The 19,241-nt window shown below is 37.6% G+C and overlaps 1 protein-coding gene across 3 annotated transcripts in view; it reads right to left on the reverse strand.

The window, feature by feature from the left end:
• Positions 1 to 19,241, reverse strand: part of CNTN3 (contactin 3) — a 339,006-nt gene that overhangs the window by 83,429 nt on the left and 236,336 nt on the right. For all 3 annotated transcript variants that reach the window (XM_005547627.5, XM_015446200.3, XM_065538896.1), the window contains exons 8-11: positions 18,735 to 18,919; positions 15,786 to 15,922; positions 14,689 to 14,818; positions 12,113 to 12,263 (exon numbers count right to left, since the gene is read on the reverse strand). In XM_005547627.5, coding sequence (XP_005547684.3) covers positions 12,113 to 12,263; positions 14,689 to 14,818; positions 15,786 to 15,922; positions 18,735 to 18,919 — 603 coding nt within the window. The remainder of the gene's footprint in view (positions 1 to 12,112; positions 12,264 to 14,688; positions 14,819 to 15,785; positions 15,923 to 18,734; positions 18,920 to 19,241) is intronic.

Consider the following 19,241-nt stretch of genomic DNA (forward strand, 5'->3'; position numbering starts at 1 on the left):
TGCAAGACTACAAATACAGAATGCAAGGAGAATGCTGCTTCTTTCTCTTCTCCTTTCTTTTCAATATTATTCAAAAGGTAATGATATATGAACTCTTGTACTGCATCTTGATTTTGTTAAAACAGTCAATATTCTCACTTCTAGAGAAAGCTCCTTTTTCCCCCCATCTTAAAAATATTAAAAGAAAAAATGCAAAAGTACCATGTAATGATATCGGGCATTTCTATGATTGTGTTAATATTTTTTTCTTTGAATTTCAAGTGAGAGCAGGGAAACAGAACAGAGATTGGTCTATGGTTAAATGCATGTGGGATTTTTGGGCCTGAGTGAGAAATGCTGTATGACCAAAAGAATACGGTATAGGTAGTTACTTCCTGTGAATAATACATTTATATTGAGCAAGGATATGAATTATTTATCCAGTTCTAACAATGAACTGGCTTGAAGTAGATTCAAATCCCCAGCACATTCAGATTCATTAACCTACATTCCCCTATCAAAATCACAACACTGACAAAATAGATTTTAAGGTGGCCTTAACTTCTATAATCCATAAAGAGCAAATTTGAAATACGGATCTAAGAACTGCAGGGTTATCTGCAAAATTTAGTTGACATGATTTTACAGACCATGTGTCAGCAATCTGTTTAAAATAATATTTGGGTGGAATTTACTTAAGAAGGTTTAAATAATGTGGAATTCAGTTGATTGTTCTAAAAAAGAAAGGTCTGTACTTACCTTTCTTTTCAGCTCAGACTTATTACTCTTAAGGCATCTGAGCAACATGATGAAAACAGTTAAGAAATAATAAAGAAGACATACAAGCAGTAAACAAACATGAAAAAATGCTCAACATCACTAATTCTCAGAGAAATTCAAATTAAAACCACAATGAGATACCATCTCACACCAGTCAGAATGGCTATATTAGAAAGTCAAGACATAGCAGACGTTGGCGAGGGTACACAGAAAAGGGAACATATATACTGTTAGTGGGAATGTAAATTAGTTCAATTCTTATGGAAAACAGCATGGAGAATTTTCAAAGAACTAACAACATAACTACCATCCAACTCAGCAATCCCACTACTGGGTATCTACCCAATGGAAAATAAATCATTCTAATAAAAAACCACCTGTACTCCTATGTTTATCACAGCACTATTCCCAAGAGTAAAGTCATGGAATCAACCTAGTTGCCCATGAACAGTGTATTGGATAAAGAAAATACGGTACATATGAAGAATGGAATATTATGCAGTCATAAAACAGAATGAAATCATGTCATTTGCAGCCACAAGGATGCAGATGGAGGCCATTATTGTAAGGAAATTAACATAGAAACACAAAATCAAAAACCACACGTTCGACCTTATAAAGTGGGAGCTAAACAGTGGGTACACACCGACATAAATATGGAAACAACAGATCTTGGGAACTCCAGAAGTGAGGAGGAAAGCAGGGACACCAGGATTGAAAAACCATGCTTTCATAGGGCATGTTCACTATATCTGGGTGATGCGTTCAATAGAGGCCCAAACCCCAGCACTACACACTGTGCCCTTGTAAAAAACCTGCACATTTGCCCTCTGAACCTACAATTAAGTAAGTAAATACATAAGTAGATAAATACATGAAAGTCATATTAACAGCATCAGAAACCTTTTTCTGAGCATCTACAGAGAAGTCATTATAGCAGATAATTTACACACATTATTTCAATCTTTGCAATCCACTGAGATTTTAAAAGGGGGGTCCCCCAGAATGTGAGAGAAATGAGGCAGGGACAAAGTTGGAAATAATTTGTCCACAGGAAACCTTGGGTTTCTATGCCTATCAGGGAAACCAATTTCTTTAACTCATCCCTCACTAAGAGCGTGTGCCACACAAATGCCACCTACGAGGCTGACTAACTCTGTTTAAGGATTCCTGGCCTCATTTTCCAGTAAGGAAGCCAAGGCTCAGGAATTATGTAACTTGTCTAACACCCCATAGGTGGCAAGTGACACAGCCAAGATCTGACCCACATCTTTCTGACTTCCATGTTTTGCCCTTTCCATACGCTAAAATTAAAGGAGCAAATAAAACATACATTTAACTTCATCTGACACAGTGAATAATGCACACAGCAATTTGTATACTGCATGCCAATTAGGCATAAATAATTCATGTAAATAATGATACAAATACCCACACAGAAACGGAAGCTGTCTGGGGGTTATAGGGGAAGATCTGTAGGTATGTGCTGGTGGTGGAGGGTAGGGTATTGGAGACAGGAGGTGCTTATCACACCATGAGCCCCATCCCTAACCCAAACTCTGGGATTTCATTGACTCATCTCCTGATTATCTTTGCTCTGAAATCAGCTTAATCTTCTCATAGAGTATGGGGGTTATTGGCAAAGGGCCTCATTCCTTTTCTTTTTCCAGCTGAAAGCATATGAGAAATGGAGGTATGGGTTGGGGAAGCCAGGTCAGGAAGGCAGCTGCTCTCTGCTCTCTAGAACTCTTGCTTATTTACCCAGACATCTCAATCATCCCTTTAAGAGAAGAGATCTGCCTCCAATGTTTACCTCCTTTGAAGAAGAGGAATGGTTTTCTATCTGTGGAAGAACTCAAGCCAGGCTTTCTTATTTTCATGATCATATGTGAACTTTGCCACTGACACAACTGGAATAAACGAATAAATAACCAGTTTTGCTTCTTGCCTGTGCAATCCTTTCTGTTTGGACAGCATGTTCCCCACTCTTTTGCTTTGCTGCATTTTACATCCCTTCCTTTGAGATGTCTGCACTGATGGAGCTGTTCTTCTGCTTCCCAGGGCTGAGACAGCATCTCTTCTCTGTGATTCTTACGGGTTTAAAAGACCAGTTGGCAACAGTCTCTATAAACACCTTCACTAGAGGCAGATGGCAATGTCCAGTATGCTCAGCCCGTCCTTGTTTACATGTGTTGTCTTGGAGGTAATTACTAACAGTGCCCCCTTTCCCTTCTAAAATGTCCCAGTTTGTAGAATAACTTCCATGGTCACCTTAATCATATAGTCTATCCCACTGTAACTGATGGTTTAGTTATCCACATTCTCAACAGACTGTGGACTTTTTGATGGCTCCTTGATGTCTCTTATTCATCTATGTATTCCCAGAGATGGACATAATACCCAGTGAAAAATAACAATACGATAAATTAGTAAACAACATGGAGTACCTTCCTTCCAGGCAGGAGGCGGGGACATCAATCTATCTGGTTGTTAAAAGTGATGGCATCCACATATGAAATAAAATTATCCCTGTGCTTCAAGGTTCAACAGTTAGAGATTAAAGTAAGATACAGGAGCCAAAGACTCACTGAGATCTCAGCTCTGTATCTGAGGGTAGATTCACTGAAACTCACTGAGCTTACACACCTCCCTGGCAGTTGTGAGGGAACAATTGTTTTGATGGGTAGACCATGGATGAAGGGGAAGATTAAAATAAAGTCAGACTTTTTGGATGAAGGGGACAGTGGAAGGCTGAGAGAGATGGGAGCAGCATTTTGAACAGTATGAAGAAAAGTGGACTACACTGTGAGGAGAGGAGCCAGGTAGTGTAAGGGAAGGGGGAAGAGATGAAGACAGACACATTCCTTTGGCAAATGAATCCCTGTTCTTCATTTAAAAGCCTGAGCCAAGGGGAAGTGCCACCTAAAACAGATCTGTTGGATAGTGACAGCGTTTCTAGACACATCTTTATCAAAGTGAGGCTGTGGCCACTAGGAGTGGCAATGACAGAAATGCTAAGAGGTCTTGGCTCTGAAAGAATCATCCTGGTTGTTTGCAAAAGTTTAGATTCTGCTTGTAAATACCATCATCACATGACTCAGTATTTCATAAATGGCAAAGGTGACCAGTTAAGAGCATTTCTTGAGCTTTTAAACTCCTATATGAAACTACTTGATCAGGGTGGAGATGAATGTAAAATTGCATATAGCTTTTACAATTAAGGCATAATTTAAATACAGTATGATACGCCTTGTTGGGAGCAGGCTCCCTGAAATCCGGCCATAAACTGGCCCCAAAACGGGCCATAAACAAAATCTCTGCCGCACTGTAACATGTTCATAATGGCCCTAACGCCTAAGGTGGAAGGTTGTGGGTTTAAGGGTATGAGGGCAAGGAATACCTGGCCTGCCCAGGGGGAAAAACCACTTAAAGGCATTCTTAAGCCACAAACAATAGCATGAGTGATCTGTGCCTTAGGGACATGCTCCTGCTGCAGTTAACTAGCCCAACCCATTCCTTTAATTCCGCCCATCCCTTCATTTCCCGTAAGGGATACTTTTAGTTAATCATATATCTACAGAAACAATGCTAATGACTGGTTTGCTGTTAATAAATACACTGGTAAATCTCTGTTTGGGGCTCTCAGCTCTGAAGGCTGTGAGACCCCTGATATTTCCCACTTCACACCTCTATATTTCTGTGTGTGTGTCTTTAATTCCTCTAGCACTGCTGGGTTAGCGTCTCCCGACCAAGCTGGTCTCGGAAACACCTTTTTCAGATGCACAGTTCTGTGCATTTTAACAGATGAATGCAGTCATGTCATCTCTCACAATCATGAGCTATAGCAGGTCCCTCACCCCAAAAATCCTTCTATGTCCCTGAGAGTCAACTTCTATACCCACTCCCAGCCTCTGGCAAGCAGTGATCACTGTTTTTTCCCCTAAAACTGCTCCTTTTTCAAAAATGTCACATAAATTGAATAATAGAGCATATAATGCTTATTGCATTTTAATGCCAGCTTTTATCTATGTGCAGGAAATACATTAAGATTGGGTAATACCTTTGAAAAACATTGCCCAGATTATAGTTATTCAAATTTGGAAAAAAAAAAAAAAACTTTACTCTTTCTCTAAAAGGCATTTAATTTTTGATAGCATTAAATGTTGCATAAAACATCTGAAATAATTTTAATGTATTAATTAGAAGCAATGAGCCATTCTTTTACTTTCTTCTGACTGAGGTTATTGCAATAAAATATTTACTATTATAAGCAATAGCATTCAAATGAAGGACTCCATTTAAAAAACTAATTAGCTACTATGTTTTAAATACCACTAAGTGATAGAGATAAGTTAAACAATTTTTAAAATATGCCAACTGGCTCTTTCTCACAAACCATGCCTGTTCATATTCTCAAGGGTCTTTTTCAATGTTAGTTTCCTTAAAAGAGACAAAACATACAGTTTTGATTTGTCTTTTTTGGAAATAGGTGGATTTAAGTGAATGAATGAATGAAAGAGCAAAAAACATTGACACCTGGTGAAATACTATTGAATACTGGAAAAGGGCAGGAAATTTTTGTTTATTCAAAAATGTTTCTTGCTGCAGGGAGAAAAAAAGCAGAATAACTTTACCCAATATTGGATTGGATAATACCAATATAAAGCAAACAAAAAAAGCCAAAATAAGAAAAATAAAAACCTTTACTCAATACTGAATGCCAGTAATTATGAAGTTTAGAATAGTTGAGCACCAGGTGACTTGACACTTACTTAATAAATCAATCACTAAATCACTAACTGAGACCGTAACACAGTTCTCTTTACTCATAACTTGCATGTACAAGAGTTTCAGAGGCAGGCTGTACAGCCTCTACCATTTAATGACATCTATCCTTCCTAGAAAATTGTATCCACTACAATGGCTCAGTTACCATCTCCAAGCTCACGACACATAAATTGCTATTCTATATCCTGAGTCTTTCTCCTAAGTTCCAGATTCAGTCAACCTTTGTATGCACAGATATACCCAGCTGGTTTTTCAGTAGGTACTTCAAACTCAACCAATCTCAAACTGAACTTATCCTATTTGCCCTCATTTCTGCCATTTCTATAAGGTTCCCTGTCACACTGAATGGGTCTCTCATGCTCCCTGATTCCTAACCCGGAAATCTAGGATTTATCCTTGACTCCCGTCTTCTCTTCAAATCATGCCTCTAATCAACAGGTCTTGTTGATGGAATATTTTCTCAAACTCCTCAAGGCTTCCCTTCATTCCCACTGTCATTTCTTAGTTCAGGCTGTAATACTGTTTTGCTCAGATTGGTGGATTGCTGCTAATTAGGAATTTTGGCCTTCAGTCTTGGTACCACTTCAACCCATCTGCTGGTACCAGTGTTTTTTTTTTTTTTTTCTTGTTTGTTTTGAGATAGGTTCTCACTCTGTTGCCCAGGCTGGAGTGCAGTGGCAAGGTCTCGGTTCACTGCAACCTCCACCTCCTGGGTTCAAGCAATTCTCATGCCTCAGTCTCCCCAGTAACTGTGATTTCAGAAGTGAGACACCATGTCCAGCTAATTTTTGTGTTTTTAGTAGAGATCGGTTTCACCATGTTGGCCAGGCTGATTTCAAACTCCTGGCCTCAAGTGATCCACTTGCCTTGGCCTCCCAAAGTGCTGCGATTACAAGCGTGAGCCACCACACCCTGCTAGTCCTCTTTTTTAAACAGAAATTTAATCCTGTATGTCTTCTCCTTTGATTTTATTTTGTTGCCTCCCACTGCTTGTGGAATAGACCCCAAACTCCTTAATTCAGGTACAACACTGTCATTGACAGTAAGACCCCTGCTTACCTCTACTGCGCAATTCTCTCTGCCCACTCTCTGTCATGGCACCTTAAAATGGAGGTCCACTGGAAAATCAGTTAATCAAGTACCTGCTATGATCTGAATATGTCCCTCCAAAATCCATGGTGAAACCTCATGCTCATTGTGATGGTATTAAGAAGGGGGGGCTTTGGGAAGTGATTAAGACATAGGGGCATAAGGTCAGTACCCTTGAAAAAGAGGTTGAATGGAGCTGCCTTGCCCCTTCTACCATATGAGGATGCAGCAATAGGGCCCCATCTATGCAGCAGAGAGTGAGCCCTCACCAGACTGGTGCCTTGTTCTTAGACTTCCCAGCCTCCAGAACTGTAAGCAATAAACTTCCATTATTTATAAATTACCCAATCTAGTATTTTGTTATAGCAGCCCAAACGAACTAACATAGTACCCAAACCATGACTGGCCTCTGTAGCTTTGCACATGCTATCCCTTCTGCCTGGAACACTTTTCTCCAACAAAAACCCCGATCATCTTTCAAGTCCTGCTGCAGATATCACCTTCTCCAGGGAGCTTGCCCTGATCCCTAATTTGGAAATAGAGCCTTCCCAGGTGATCCCTGAACACTCTGTACTTTGCCAATTGAGTTTTATTGTACCTGTCCTGTTATCTGTCTGTGTGCCCTGAAAAGCTAAAAACAATGGCATAGACGTATCTGATAAATAACAAATACTTAGTGCCTAGCATATAGTAGGTACTCAAGGTATTTTCAAATGTGAACTTAACTGTGAGAGCCCAGGAATCACTTTTTGCAGGATAAGCCTTTGTTATCTACTCAGAGCAGCTTTTTGAAGACCACTGTTGGGCAGTAATACATTTACTACTCTAGCTTGAAATGCTCTCCACACTTGAAAGAAACAACTCTCATTTCTTCAAAGCAATTCTGTAATTTAGGTGTCTCACTGACTTAGATCCACATTATCACCGCTGATTCATAATTGCAAAGCTGTTATTGTGCTGATATTTTGAGACGGAGTGTCACTCTGTTGCCCAGACTGGAGTCTCAGCTCACTGCAAGGTCTGCCTCCCAGGTTCACATCATTCTCCTGCCTCAGCATCCTGAGTAGGTGGGACTACAGGCGCCCGCCACCATGTCCAGCTAATTTTTTTTGTATTTCTTAGTAGAGGTGGGGTTTCACTGTGTTAGCCAGAATGGTCTTCATCTCCTGACCCTCGTGATCCACCCGCCTCGGCCTCCCAAAGCGCTGGGATTAACGGCACAAGCCACCGCGCCTGGTCGATTATTCAAACATATTATTATATGATTTACATAGAAGGCACATTTATCAGTTTATCCAATCCTTTTTTTTTTGGAAGGAGGAGTTTCCCTCTTGTTGCCCAGCTGGAGTGCAGTGGCGCGATCTTGGCTCAACGTAACCTCTGCCTCCCAGGTTCAAGCCTCCCAAGTAGCTGGGATTATAGGCATGTGACATCACGTCCAGCTAATTTTGTATTTTTAGTAGAGGCAGGGTTTCTCCATGTTGGTTGGGCTGGTCTTGAACTCCCGACCTCAGGTGATCTGCCCGCCTTGGCCTCCCAAAGTGCTGGGGTTACAGGCATGAGCCACTGTACCCAGCCTCAGTTTATTCAGTGCTTAAGAAAAGTATTAATCCTTTGTTTGTTTTCTGATTTAGACCTTGAATGACACATATACAGAATATTACCTTAATCAAAAAGTATTTGCTGCCAATGGCCTTTAGATTAGGCTAGAGAAAGCTTTCACCTTTATCGTAAGTTTCTTATTCACCGACAAGTCCAAATTAGCCTCTTAAAAAAACTAAAAATCAAATACATTTCAAATTTTGTCACAAATATCCCCCCCCAAAATTGTCTTACATTCTTGAATGCACCAATGACTTCATTTCTCCTTCAAATAAGATTGAATCCGCATTTTAAAAGTTGTAACAGTCCATGATCTAACAACCACAATAAATCTACCATTTAACATGTTTTTCTGATTTGGCTGAAGCCTGCAGATCAAGTCAAGAGGGAAAGATCCAGGGCTTTCATTGCCAAGTGATGGCTGTGGCCACTCTGATTTCCCATGGACTTGGAGGAGGTTCAAGTCCGCAACTTGTTCCATAATTGCTTCTAGCAGGCTTCTCCCTAAGCATCAAGGCCCTGGCTCATCAGTGATTTTTGCTGTTCAAAATGATAAAAACAAAATTCAAACCACAGATCTAAGGAGGACTGGAACACTATGGACCTTCTTTTAAATATGTTCCCTCTTTTTTACAGATATCTTCATATATGAAAGCTTATGATCTGTAGGGGAGATATTAGAAATATATCATACAAAGCAGAGTGTCAGGAGGCTTGAAAGGGACAGAGAACTAACTATTATTACCATGAGACACTGCTGGGTTAGCAATTATTTTCCTTTCTCTCCTTAAAAACACACTTTCAATTTTTTTATTGGGTGCATTCCCATCCAGAAAAAAAAAAAATAATAACAAAAACAAAAACAAAAACAAACCACCTATATTTCCCAGTTTCTCTTGCAGTTAAATGTGGCCAGGGAATGAATTTCTGATTAGTATGGTCTAAGGAAGAGTGTTGTATAGGACTTCTGGGAACACTCTTAAACAGAAGGAAGTGCATTCTTACTTCTTCCTTCCTCCTTGATGTTGCCTGGGATGTCACTGGGAGGCTGGCGTTAAAACAGTGGTTTTGTTTCACGAGTTGAGAGTGATGGGACAGCAAAACAGCAGGGCCTGCATTCCTTTTGAATGGAGAGTCCAGGTAGCCTTGATTGTCAGCCTTCACAGTGACCAACCAACCAATGAACAGCCAACCAACAAACAAAAAAATTCTTTTTCAGCCACTTTAACTTTCAAAATTTTACTTACAACATGATCTCATTCTTAGAGATCAGTATATGTATATGTACAAATATCAGGCTAAATACTGATTTTACGGTGACTATGTAAGGAAGGATATATTATCTCTATATTATGGAAGAGGAAACGAAGGTTCAGAGGTATTACATAGCTGATCTAATGACGCTAAATTGTGTTCAAAAATCTTTGAACACAAAAATGTCAGCAGTTATAAAGGAAGAGTTAACTTCCAGCATAGTCAAAATTAAATAGCTTGTGCCACAAATCTATACTTGTATTAAATATAGGTTAAAGTATTAAGTGGCTAAATCAGAAATTCCAGGTTAGATCCTGGAACTTATACATTTTTACCAGCACCATCACTATACAATGTGGATATAAATCTCTCCTTGTGTATCGCTAGCTAAATTTCTTAATCCTTTTATCCCCTTTAAAAATTAAGATTAAAAGCCTCTACCTACTATATTTGCTACTGTGTGACAAGTTGATTTAGTATTGTACAAAGCATTGATGTCCACGGGAAATAATCTCTATTTAATTCATGTATATTATTGAATCAATTAAAAAAATTTTGAAAACAAAAATGTCAGCAGTTCCATATGAAGAGTTAACTTCCAGCATAGCCAATTAATTAGTTAACTAATTAATTAATTAACTAGTTTGTGCCACAAGCCCGTAGTTGTTTAAACCGGCTTACAAAATCAAACTGCAAATCACTAATTAACCTCCTGTTCTAGAAATCTATTCTGTGCAGCCTAGCATTTGGCTGGATTGTGTCAAACCACTCAGTTCACAATTTTATCTTGTCATCCTGCTGTGTCTGCCTTTTAATGAAGGTATCTTTGGTTAAATACTGGAGGAACTACAGATTGTGCTGTTCTAACCAACTTGTCTAAATATACCTTTGGGCCTATAATCTAAAAGCCGTTCAACCTGGTCATGTGCCATCTGATGCTCTGATTTTAGAAAAGCAAATCCACATTTCTTGGCCTAAGGTTTTATTGTTTGTTTGTTTTCCTTTCATTTCCAAAGTAATAATTTGGACTCTATGACTTCAACGGCTGAGACCACCTCCAAGATTCTGGGCTCTCTGTACAAAATGTGGTTCTGATAAAGCTTAATGGTTATGTCCCAGAGTCAAACAGAATGGCTCCCAATCCTGGCTATGTGACTTCAGACAAATTAATTCCGCTAAGTTTCCATTTTCTCATTACCTGCAGAAATATTTCAAGGTGATAATTCACGTAGTGTTCTGTGTTAAGTTTCCTATTGCTGTTATAAATGACCACAAACCTGATGGCCTAAAACAACATCAATTTGTTCTCTTACAGTTCTGGAGGTCAGAAGTCCAGTATATGTCTCACTGTGCTAAAATCAAGATTCAGAAGGGCTGCATTCCTTCCGAATCTGGAATCATTTTGTGCTCATTCAGGTTGCTGGTGGAATTCAGCCTCTTGTGGTCATGGAACTGAAGTCCCTATTTTCTTTACTGCTGGCTCCTTCCTCCACCTTCACAGCCAGCAACACTCATCAGGGTCTTTCTCAGGCTTCAGGTCTCTCCTGCCCCTTCTGTGATTATCACAGCTCTCTGACCAATCCTTCCACCTTCCTCTTCCTCTCTTAAGGGCTCAGGTGATTACTTTGGGCCCACCCAGATACTCCAGGATAATCTCCTTATTTTAAAGTCAACTGATATGACTTCAGTTCCATCCTTAATTCTACCTGCAAATTTAATTACCTTTTGCCATGTAATATAACACAGTAACAGTTTTCCAGGATAAGGAGAGGGATGCTTTGGGGCCAATTATTCTGCTTATCACAAGCTCTGAGCATAATCCCTGGCAATAAATACTCAATAAATTGTAATAATAAATAATAAATAAATAGTAAATTTATAATAGATAAGCAGCAGTAATAACCAATACTTACGCTTACTTTCTGGCAGGTGTTTACCTAAGTGCTTTATTAATATTTATGTACTTCATCCACATAACAATTCTTGACATTAGGCGTGAACTATTATCATTCCCACTAACAAATAAGGGAATGAAGCACAGGAAGATTAGGTCACAGTATTGAGCAAGTAAAGGCAAAAATGAAGATTTGAAACCAGGTGGTCTAGCTCCAGAATCTGTGCTTTTCACTAAGCCCATCCTGCTTCTTCATCTCAATGTTATAATTATAACCAGGAAACCAGGGACGCCTTTGCTTAAACTACATACCAGTAGTGCAAAATTATTTGAGTACAGGATAACAGCAATATTTGTATTTCTTTGGCATGTGCTGTTATTATACATCCTTCTCTTCTTTGTCCTGGGATGTGGGTCTGCTTCTGGGACCAACATTCCTTCATCATTCTGGTTGAGTCTTCCCAGTGATTCAGGAAGAAAATTCTTGTTAAAAAAAAAGTATTCTACGTGGGAAGAACTTAGATATATTTTCTGTGTTTCGATTTCAAAACACTGAATACTCTTACAAAGGTATTAAAGAACAAAAAATGCCACTATTTTAGTTCTTAAAGATCTCCCACGCTACTGAAATGCTATTTGGTTTCATTTCATATTTAAAACCTATGTTGACATCAGCATGGAAAGTGAGAGGAAAGTAAATGGCCGCTTTTCTGGACATCAGAATACCTTGCATGCTCCTGCACGCTCACGTCCCCCTTCTTCCAGGAAGAGCGTGCCCTCGGGGAGGCTCTGGGTTTACAATCCAAGCTGACCAGGCTGCCCACCTGCACCTGAACCAACTTCTTCATTGGATTCTTTGAAAAATCTGGAGCAGAAGCTGAAAAGCGAGAAAGGAGAGGAGAAGTGGATCATTTACAAAATTTCCTGTCAATTGTAAAGGCCCATTTTTACAGTTTTAAAAGTTCTCTTTACATTCAGGGTGTCGGTGCTTGATTTACTTGGCTTACTGTGTGCCACACACAGGATAATTCATGCTATTATGTTTTCTAGCAAGTCTAAATCATGAGACAATTACTTTATACAGAAATTTGTAGTTTATGGTGAAGATTTAAAGTAGCTCAATCATGCGTTTATTAAATAAAAGGAAAACATTTGGTATAGAATGTTTTTAAATGTTAGCTCCACGAAGATAGGAATAGGGTTGTCTCTCTTGCTAACCTTTAGGACACAGCACTTGGTACACACCCTAGCATTCAACAAAGCTCAGCAAAAGCTTTGAGAACAGAGGCTAAGCATTGAATTAATATTCTCATGCATATGCATGTAACAAGTGCTATGATAAAATGTTCAAACTGTCAGGTTGAACTTCCAAACTGGGGAAAAATAATATTATGCACATATTATTTTAAATGCTATAATATTGCATGAAATATAATAATGTGTAGAAAATAATTATGTTTGCTAATAATTCATGGGATGTTAATCCTGAAACAACATTTGAACATTTAAGATACATAATATTGTATCATTTGAATGAAAGGGTATGTTAATTTAAAAAAATCACTCTTCCTTTTACTGTAAATGTGAAAAACGTTAAAAACCTAGTGCATTTCCCAAACAGCTAACGCTGTGTCTTATGGCAAATCCCAGTGAATATAATTTATTTATTTGATCAGTGGAAATCTTAGAGTGAATCATATTATGTAATTATATATGTGACTGTGGTAAAGAAAACATGGCATCCAGAGGTTGCTGGCCTTAAAAATTAAAATCCTAAAAGAGTGATTTTTGTTAAAACAAAAACTTGTTTATATTTGAATACAATCTTTTGTTTACGCACCTCGTATTTTTTCATACACAACAATCCCACACGGCACATTGAGTAGGGTTCCACCCAATTTAAAGATTGATAAACTATGGCTCATTAGGTTAATTTATTACAATAGAATTGCAGTCTTTCAAGTTAAGACTTATATGCAAACTCCTCCCTCTTTTTGTCATAATATACTACTTCTCTGTCATGGATAACAGCAGCCAGATTTTCAGTTGATCATCCCTCCAGGCATCAGTCCTCCTGGTACAGATGATGCATTTCTAACTGCCAGGCACTAGAGATGAGAGAGCTACTTCCCATGAAACCAGGGTTTTTCAATCACTCTTGACATATAACATTTTGGGCTGGATAATTATTTTTTGTGAGAAGCTACTTTGTGCACTGTAGGATATTTAGCAGCCTATCTGTCCTTCAGCCACAAGATGCGAATACCACATACTGGTCCTCTACCTCCCACAGCAACCAAAAATATCTCCAGACATTTCTAAATTTCCCTCAGGGCAAAATTGTCCCTGGTTGAGAAACACTGACTTAAATCATGCAGGGCCTTATCACTTGCTGACCATATGGATTGGTTCAGAAACAAGTATTAACCCAAATTAGGCTATCTGGGGCCAATGGCACGCAACACTTTGACTTCCCTTTGAGCAATTAAGACAGCCGTCTTTCTTCCACCGGAATGACTGTGGTAATAAATTCAATTTGTTGGGAAACATCATATAGAACCTGATAATGGTGATGATATTTGAACGCTGGACCAAATTATGCTGAAATCCAAATTCTCCATTTTAATAACATGGACAGATGAACAAGCCCTCCTGCTCCTCCTCCCTTCCTCCCTTCCTTCCATTCATTTGTGCTATGCTATACTATGACATGGCGTTTTGCTTGGATTTTCAATCATTTGCAATGTAAATGTTCTTCTGGACAATTGTTTTAAACATGACAGAAAATTTTCTTTTTCTCCTATACCTAAAGTACAAGAAGATCATCTATGATTTCAAGCAGTGGAGCCTTGGACAATGAAAGCCTCAATGTGTCCAATGTGTCATGCTTCTAACAGAGCCACTAAAGGCAAAGGCAACTCTTTTTGAATCAAATATGACTGACTTAAATTTTGGTATTTGCTATTAGGGACCGGCAACAGAGAACACCAAAATCACTTATTCTCCTAAAAGGCTTTGCTTAGTTGGTAATATTGGAGGTGGATAAGGATATCTTACGCCAATATTTGATTCCTACTGTAGATTTACTTAACCCTTGGTCCTCAATTCTGGCCATAGTTGCTGTTTTTCCTTAGAAACTGTTAAAAGGTATGCCTTGATTAGAAACTGAATGATCATGCTATAATACTGTAGATATTATTAGATGTAGGAACCAAACGTGAAAAGTAAGTATTACTGCTTCTGGAAACAATCAAGAATTGAAGACAAAAAATTAACAGGAGAACAGAGAAAATCAGTCTTACCAACAACTTTGAGTTCAGCACTGGAATAGACAAGGCCATGTTTGTTTTCTGCTATGCATTGGAACATGCCAGAATCAGTCACACTTAGGTTTGTTATTGTAAGGGCACCATTTTCTATCTGTATTCTCTCCTAGATGATAATAAAAATGTCTTTCATATAAATAAACATATCACTTTAGAATAAAAATGAACTATCATTTCACTCATACACAAACTTCCTGCATTTTTCTGAGAATATTAGACAGGCTGGCTTGAAATTTAACCTTTTCCTTATTTTAAATGTGAAAGACTAATTTACATAATAGCTATGCATTAGAAGTACGAATTAACATCCTTCAGTCCAAAAGTATATCATAAAATAGATAACAAAGCAAGAGGTAAAATATGAAATCATTTTACTTTTCCCCCTACAGTTAAAGTTTCTTAAAAATGTACCATGACTTTAAAAAATGTTTTATGAGGTTGATTTTTATCCCATCAGCTGGAAATATTTTCACTATGTTTTTTCAAATCATGCAAGTTAAAAACATTATAAAATCTGTGGATTAGAAAGGTTTCTGGGAAACACATATATTTACCAGAGTTTCTAGGTAGTATGAAAGGTTAGGTATGGAAATTGAAAGAACATAATTGACTTAGTATACAAAAAAAGGGCATAAATTACATGGCTTGAGAATGACAGTGATGGAGAAAATATGTACTTATGTAACAAGGTAACCAAGTAATAGATACATTCATTCTCCAGAGGCCACACCAAGTTGTCAAACAGGAAAAGGAAATGATATCCTAAATTTGATTAAAGTAAGGCCTTCTCTAATTTCAATACCAAAAAAAACAGTAGATTACTTTACAGACTAAATTCACACCAGGACTTCTTCCCGGTGAAATGCCATGCTGAAAAGCTCTCCTCACTGGCAGACTGGGTACTTGATTTGATATTTTTCCTCCTCTACCACTGCTTAGAAGTAAAGGAAAGTGTGTAAACTCAACAGTTTATTTTGGTACTAGGGACTAAAGAAAGCATCTACTAAACACAAAGTGAGGAAAGGGTGGATTTACCAGGCCTCTAAATCCATTTTCGATCCATGTTACCTTACCTCTAGCACTAAGGCTGCTCCATTTTTCAGCCATCGGTAGGAGGGCTTGGGCTTGCCACTCGCCCTACATTCCCAGTAAAGACTGTCCTCCACGGCTGTTTCCACATCCTTTATGAGTTGAACCCAATGGGGCTTTGCTTCAATGAAAGAAAAAGGAGAAGAAAAGAAATTTTAAACACCCGGCAAATAAAGTGTATTTATTATTTTATTATCTTATCTGGATTAACAGAAATGGACATGACTATGAGTAACAGATTGAAGTGAGAACAGAGGCTAGAATTATATTTCATTCACTAAGTATCTACTCAGTGAATGTATGAAACATTTCTACATTTGAGGATGGATGTTGCAATCTGTTATTTCCTAAGGCAAATTAATTATATGCTTTCTCTATTATCAAAATTCTGAGCACTGTATTATATTATTTAGATATCTATTAGTAGACGGTAATACAGGTACACAAAACTGATTTTGCTTTCCAAGTGCAGCTTCGAATCATGAGATCACAACTGATGATAACTTAATAAGTGAATAACAGCATACATTGTTCTTAATTATGAACTAAAAATTAACATCCATAGGAGAGAAACTTCTATAGCTGAGGAAAAAATATTTTCCACAAGTTAGAAATAACTTAATTAAATACAAATCAGTGAGTATCTTAAGAACCTCTGAGTGAATTAAGATCAAAGCAGGAAAAGATGGATAAGTTGGTTCAACTTGAGTCATGTGATTTTTTGCCAGAAAAAGAAGTAACCGATGCAACTTTAAATTGTGTATGCAAATAAGTTCCATCAAGTGGATGTATCATTTTCAACTTATGCTTTAGAGGGTATTTGGAAAATTCATTTTACAGATGAAAGCATTGTACCACTTACAATGAAAGTCACTTACTGTACGCAGTATATCCAGCCAAGTCTCAGCTTGTGTTTTAAATCCAAAACTCGGAGGTGAGATGTCTTACTGGTTTCACATTGCATTATGTATGTGATGTGTACTGTGGGATTCACATTTGCATCCTCCATATGAAGAAACAGTTTATCTATTTCCATTTAATTGCAACCATGGGAAGATTTGTCTTTCCATTTCTAGCTCATAAAATTGCTTTTTTATAAATGAAATTGAAATGAAACTATGGCTATTTAGCTTTTACAGAAAATGTATAGGTCTAAGTTTTCTCTTTTTTTTGTGTGTGTATATATGTGTGTGTGTGTGTGTGTGTGTATATATATACACACACATACATGCAACTTGCTCAGTATGAAGTATAGTTCAGTACCAAATCACTTCCCTCTATATTAAAACACATTTTCTTTTTCTTTCAGGAATGATCAGCCTGAGAGAGAATATGACTGTGAACAGACTCACACATCAGCCTCTTATAGAGACCCAAGTTTCTAAAAAAAAATAAAAAAAAAAATCCCACAAGCTTCCCATAGTAATACTCTTCTTCTCCAAATGGGAGGATAATTTGCTGGACTAAAAAATCCTGAAATCATAACTGCCACATCAATTCTGATTTCTCCCCTTATTCCATCATATGAGATGTAAACATTCTATACACTATTTTTCACATGAAATATTAGAGCAGATAACCGGAGAACTGCATGGCATCTACTTAATATACTAATGTTAAACAGAAATTGCAAGGCAACTTTCATGAAATGCTTTATGGCATAAATTTCTGATTTATATTTTAGGTATGTATCATATTACCTACACAATGGACTAAAGCAATAGTCTGCCTCTTTTACTAAGTATAGCAGACACTGTTGGTTTTCTATTGTGCATTCATTTCCTCTCTTCCTTATTCCTAAAATAACCCCAATTGTTCATTCAGTTGTCTACTCTTCCATCACCTCACATTGTCTATAGAAACATGACATTTTTCTCTATTCCAAGTGAAGCACTTAATTGTCTAATCTAATTTCTCCTTGCCAGTGACTGGTTTAGGAATGAAAACGTAGCCAGTGAGGTTTGAGCAGGGGACTTCTAGATGTTTCGGAGAAAGGAAGGATGAGTAGCAACTGATGTGTTAGTCACTGCTGGCAGCCATTTTGTGATCATAATGGAAACTAACATGCAGAAAAAGGAAAAAAAAATAGACAAGGGCAGAAAAACTAATCACAAAGAAACTGGGTTGTGGCCTGATAAGGTAATTAAATGATAATTTAGCTTTGGATTTCCTTATCATATGAAGCATACAATTGTTTATTAGTATACAGCTAAAAATATTTTTACTGAAACATTAATACGGTTGGAATGTCCTGCGTGTTCCCATAATGGTCACTTCTTATCCTTAGATCACGTAGTGGTTGCGCAGAAAGAAGGAACTAAGATAGAGTATGAGAAAAGGTTACTTGGCTTAGTCAGGGTCTTAGAGCCTTCCTTACCCAAATTGAGCAGTACATCAAAAAAAAGTGATTACAAATTAAAGGCAGCAAACAGAGTACAGATACATTTTTGGAAGGGATAGAGTAACACTGAAGAACTCAACAGGAGCCAGAGTTCATGTGGTTTGTTTAATACAGTAATTGCAACTTTTCCCAAAAGGCAGTTTTTTTTTTTTTCTCTTTAGTAGAGGTAACAAAAAAGATACAAAACCTGTTTTCTAGAGGAGAAGACAGACAGAAAAGAGATCTCTCTCTAATGTGTTTAAGTGTGTGAGAGGTTATTCTTAGGAAAAAAATATGAAATATTTCATCTTTGCATGAATCATCTTAAAATGCAAAATGAGTATATATTCAACTTCATTACAAAAATTTATTTCTTTTTAATACCCCCTACGATAAATGTTTATGAACACTTAACAAAATGTTGAACAAAATGTTTAACCAACAAGTTGAACATTGGGATTCTGCTATAATCTCTCACCCCTAAACAACAACAATATTTTATAGATGAGAAAGTAAAAGCTAAAACTCCAATTTGCCCAAAGCAGATGCTCACCATAGTAAGTGAGACGCCCTCTAGCAACATTTTTTCCTCGTGAATTCTCAGCAATGCATTCATAGGAACCTGCATCTTCCTGTTGGAAGTTGGGGATTTCAAGTACACCATTGAACTTCCTTAATTTAATTTTGCTGGAAAATGGCAGTCCATCACTTCTTCTCCAATTAATCTGAGGTATGGGACTAAGAAGAAAATTGTCAAGTTGTTTGCTGTTGTCTGGAAGCCTTTTCGATTTGAGAAAGTAAAGCTTTTAAGATTGAACAAGAAGGCACAGGATTTTAAATGCAGAAAAACACTTCCAACAGTCAATTATATAAACCGGATAAAAGGATTTAACAACTCTTTAAGTTGATATTTTAATAAAATAAACTTCATTTTTCTTGAGTCAATTCATGATTTCGAGAAAAAAGCCTAATACAGACCCACTATATTAGATTACAGCAAATGAATAAGGGGGAAAAAAACCCCACCAATTTATTTTATGAAATTAGGCAGGCAGAGTAA

Source organism: Macaca fascicularis, chromosome 2 (assembly GCF_037993035.2).
Source record: "Macaca fascicularis isolate 582-1 chromosome 2, T2T-MFA8v1.1".
Lineage (NCBI taxonomy): Eukaryota > Metazoa > Chordata > Mammalia > Primates > Cercopithecidae > Macaca > Macaca fascicularis.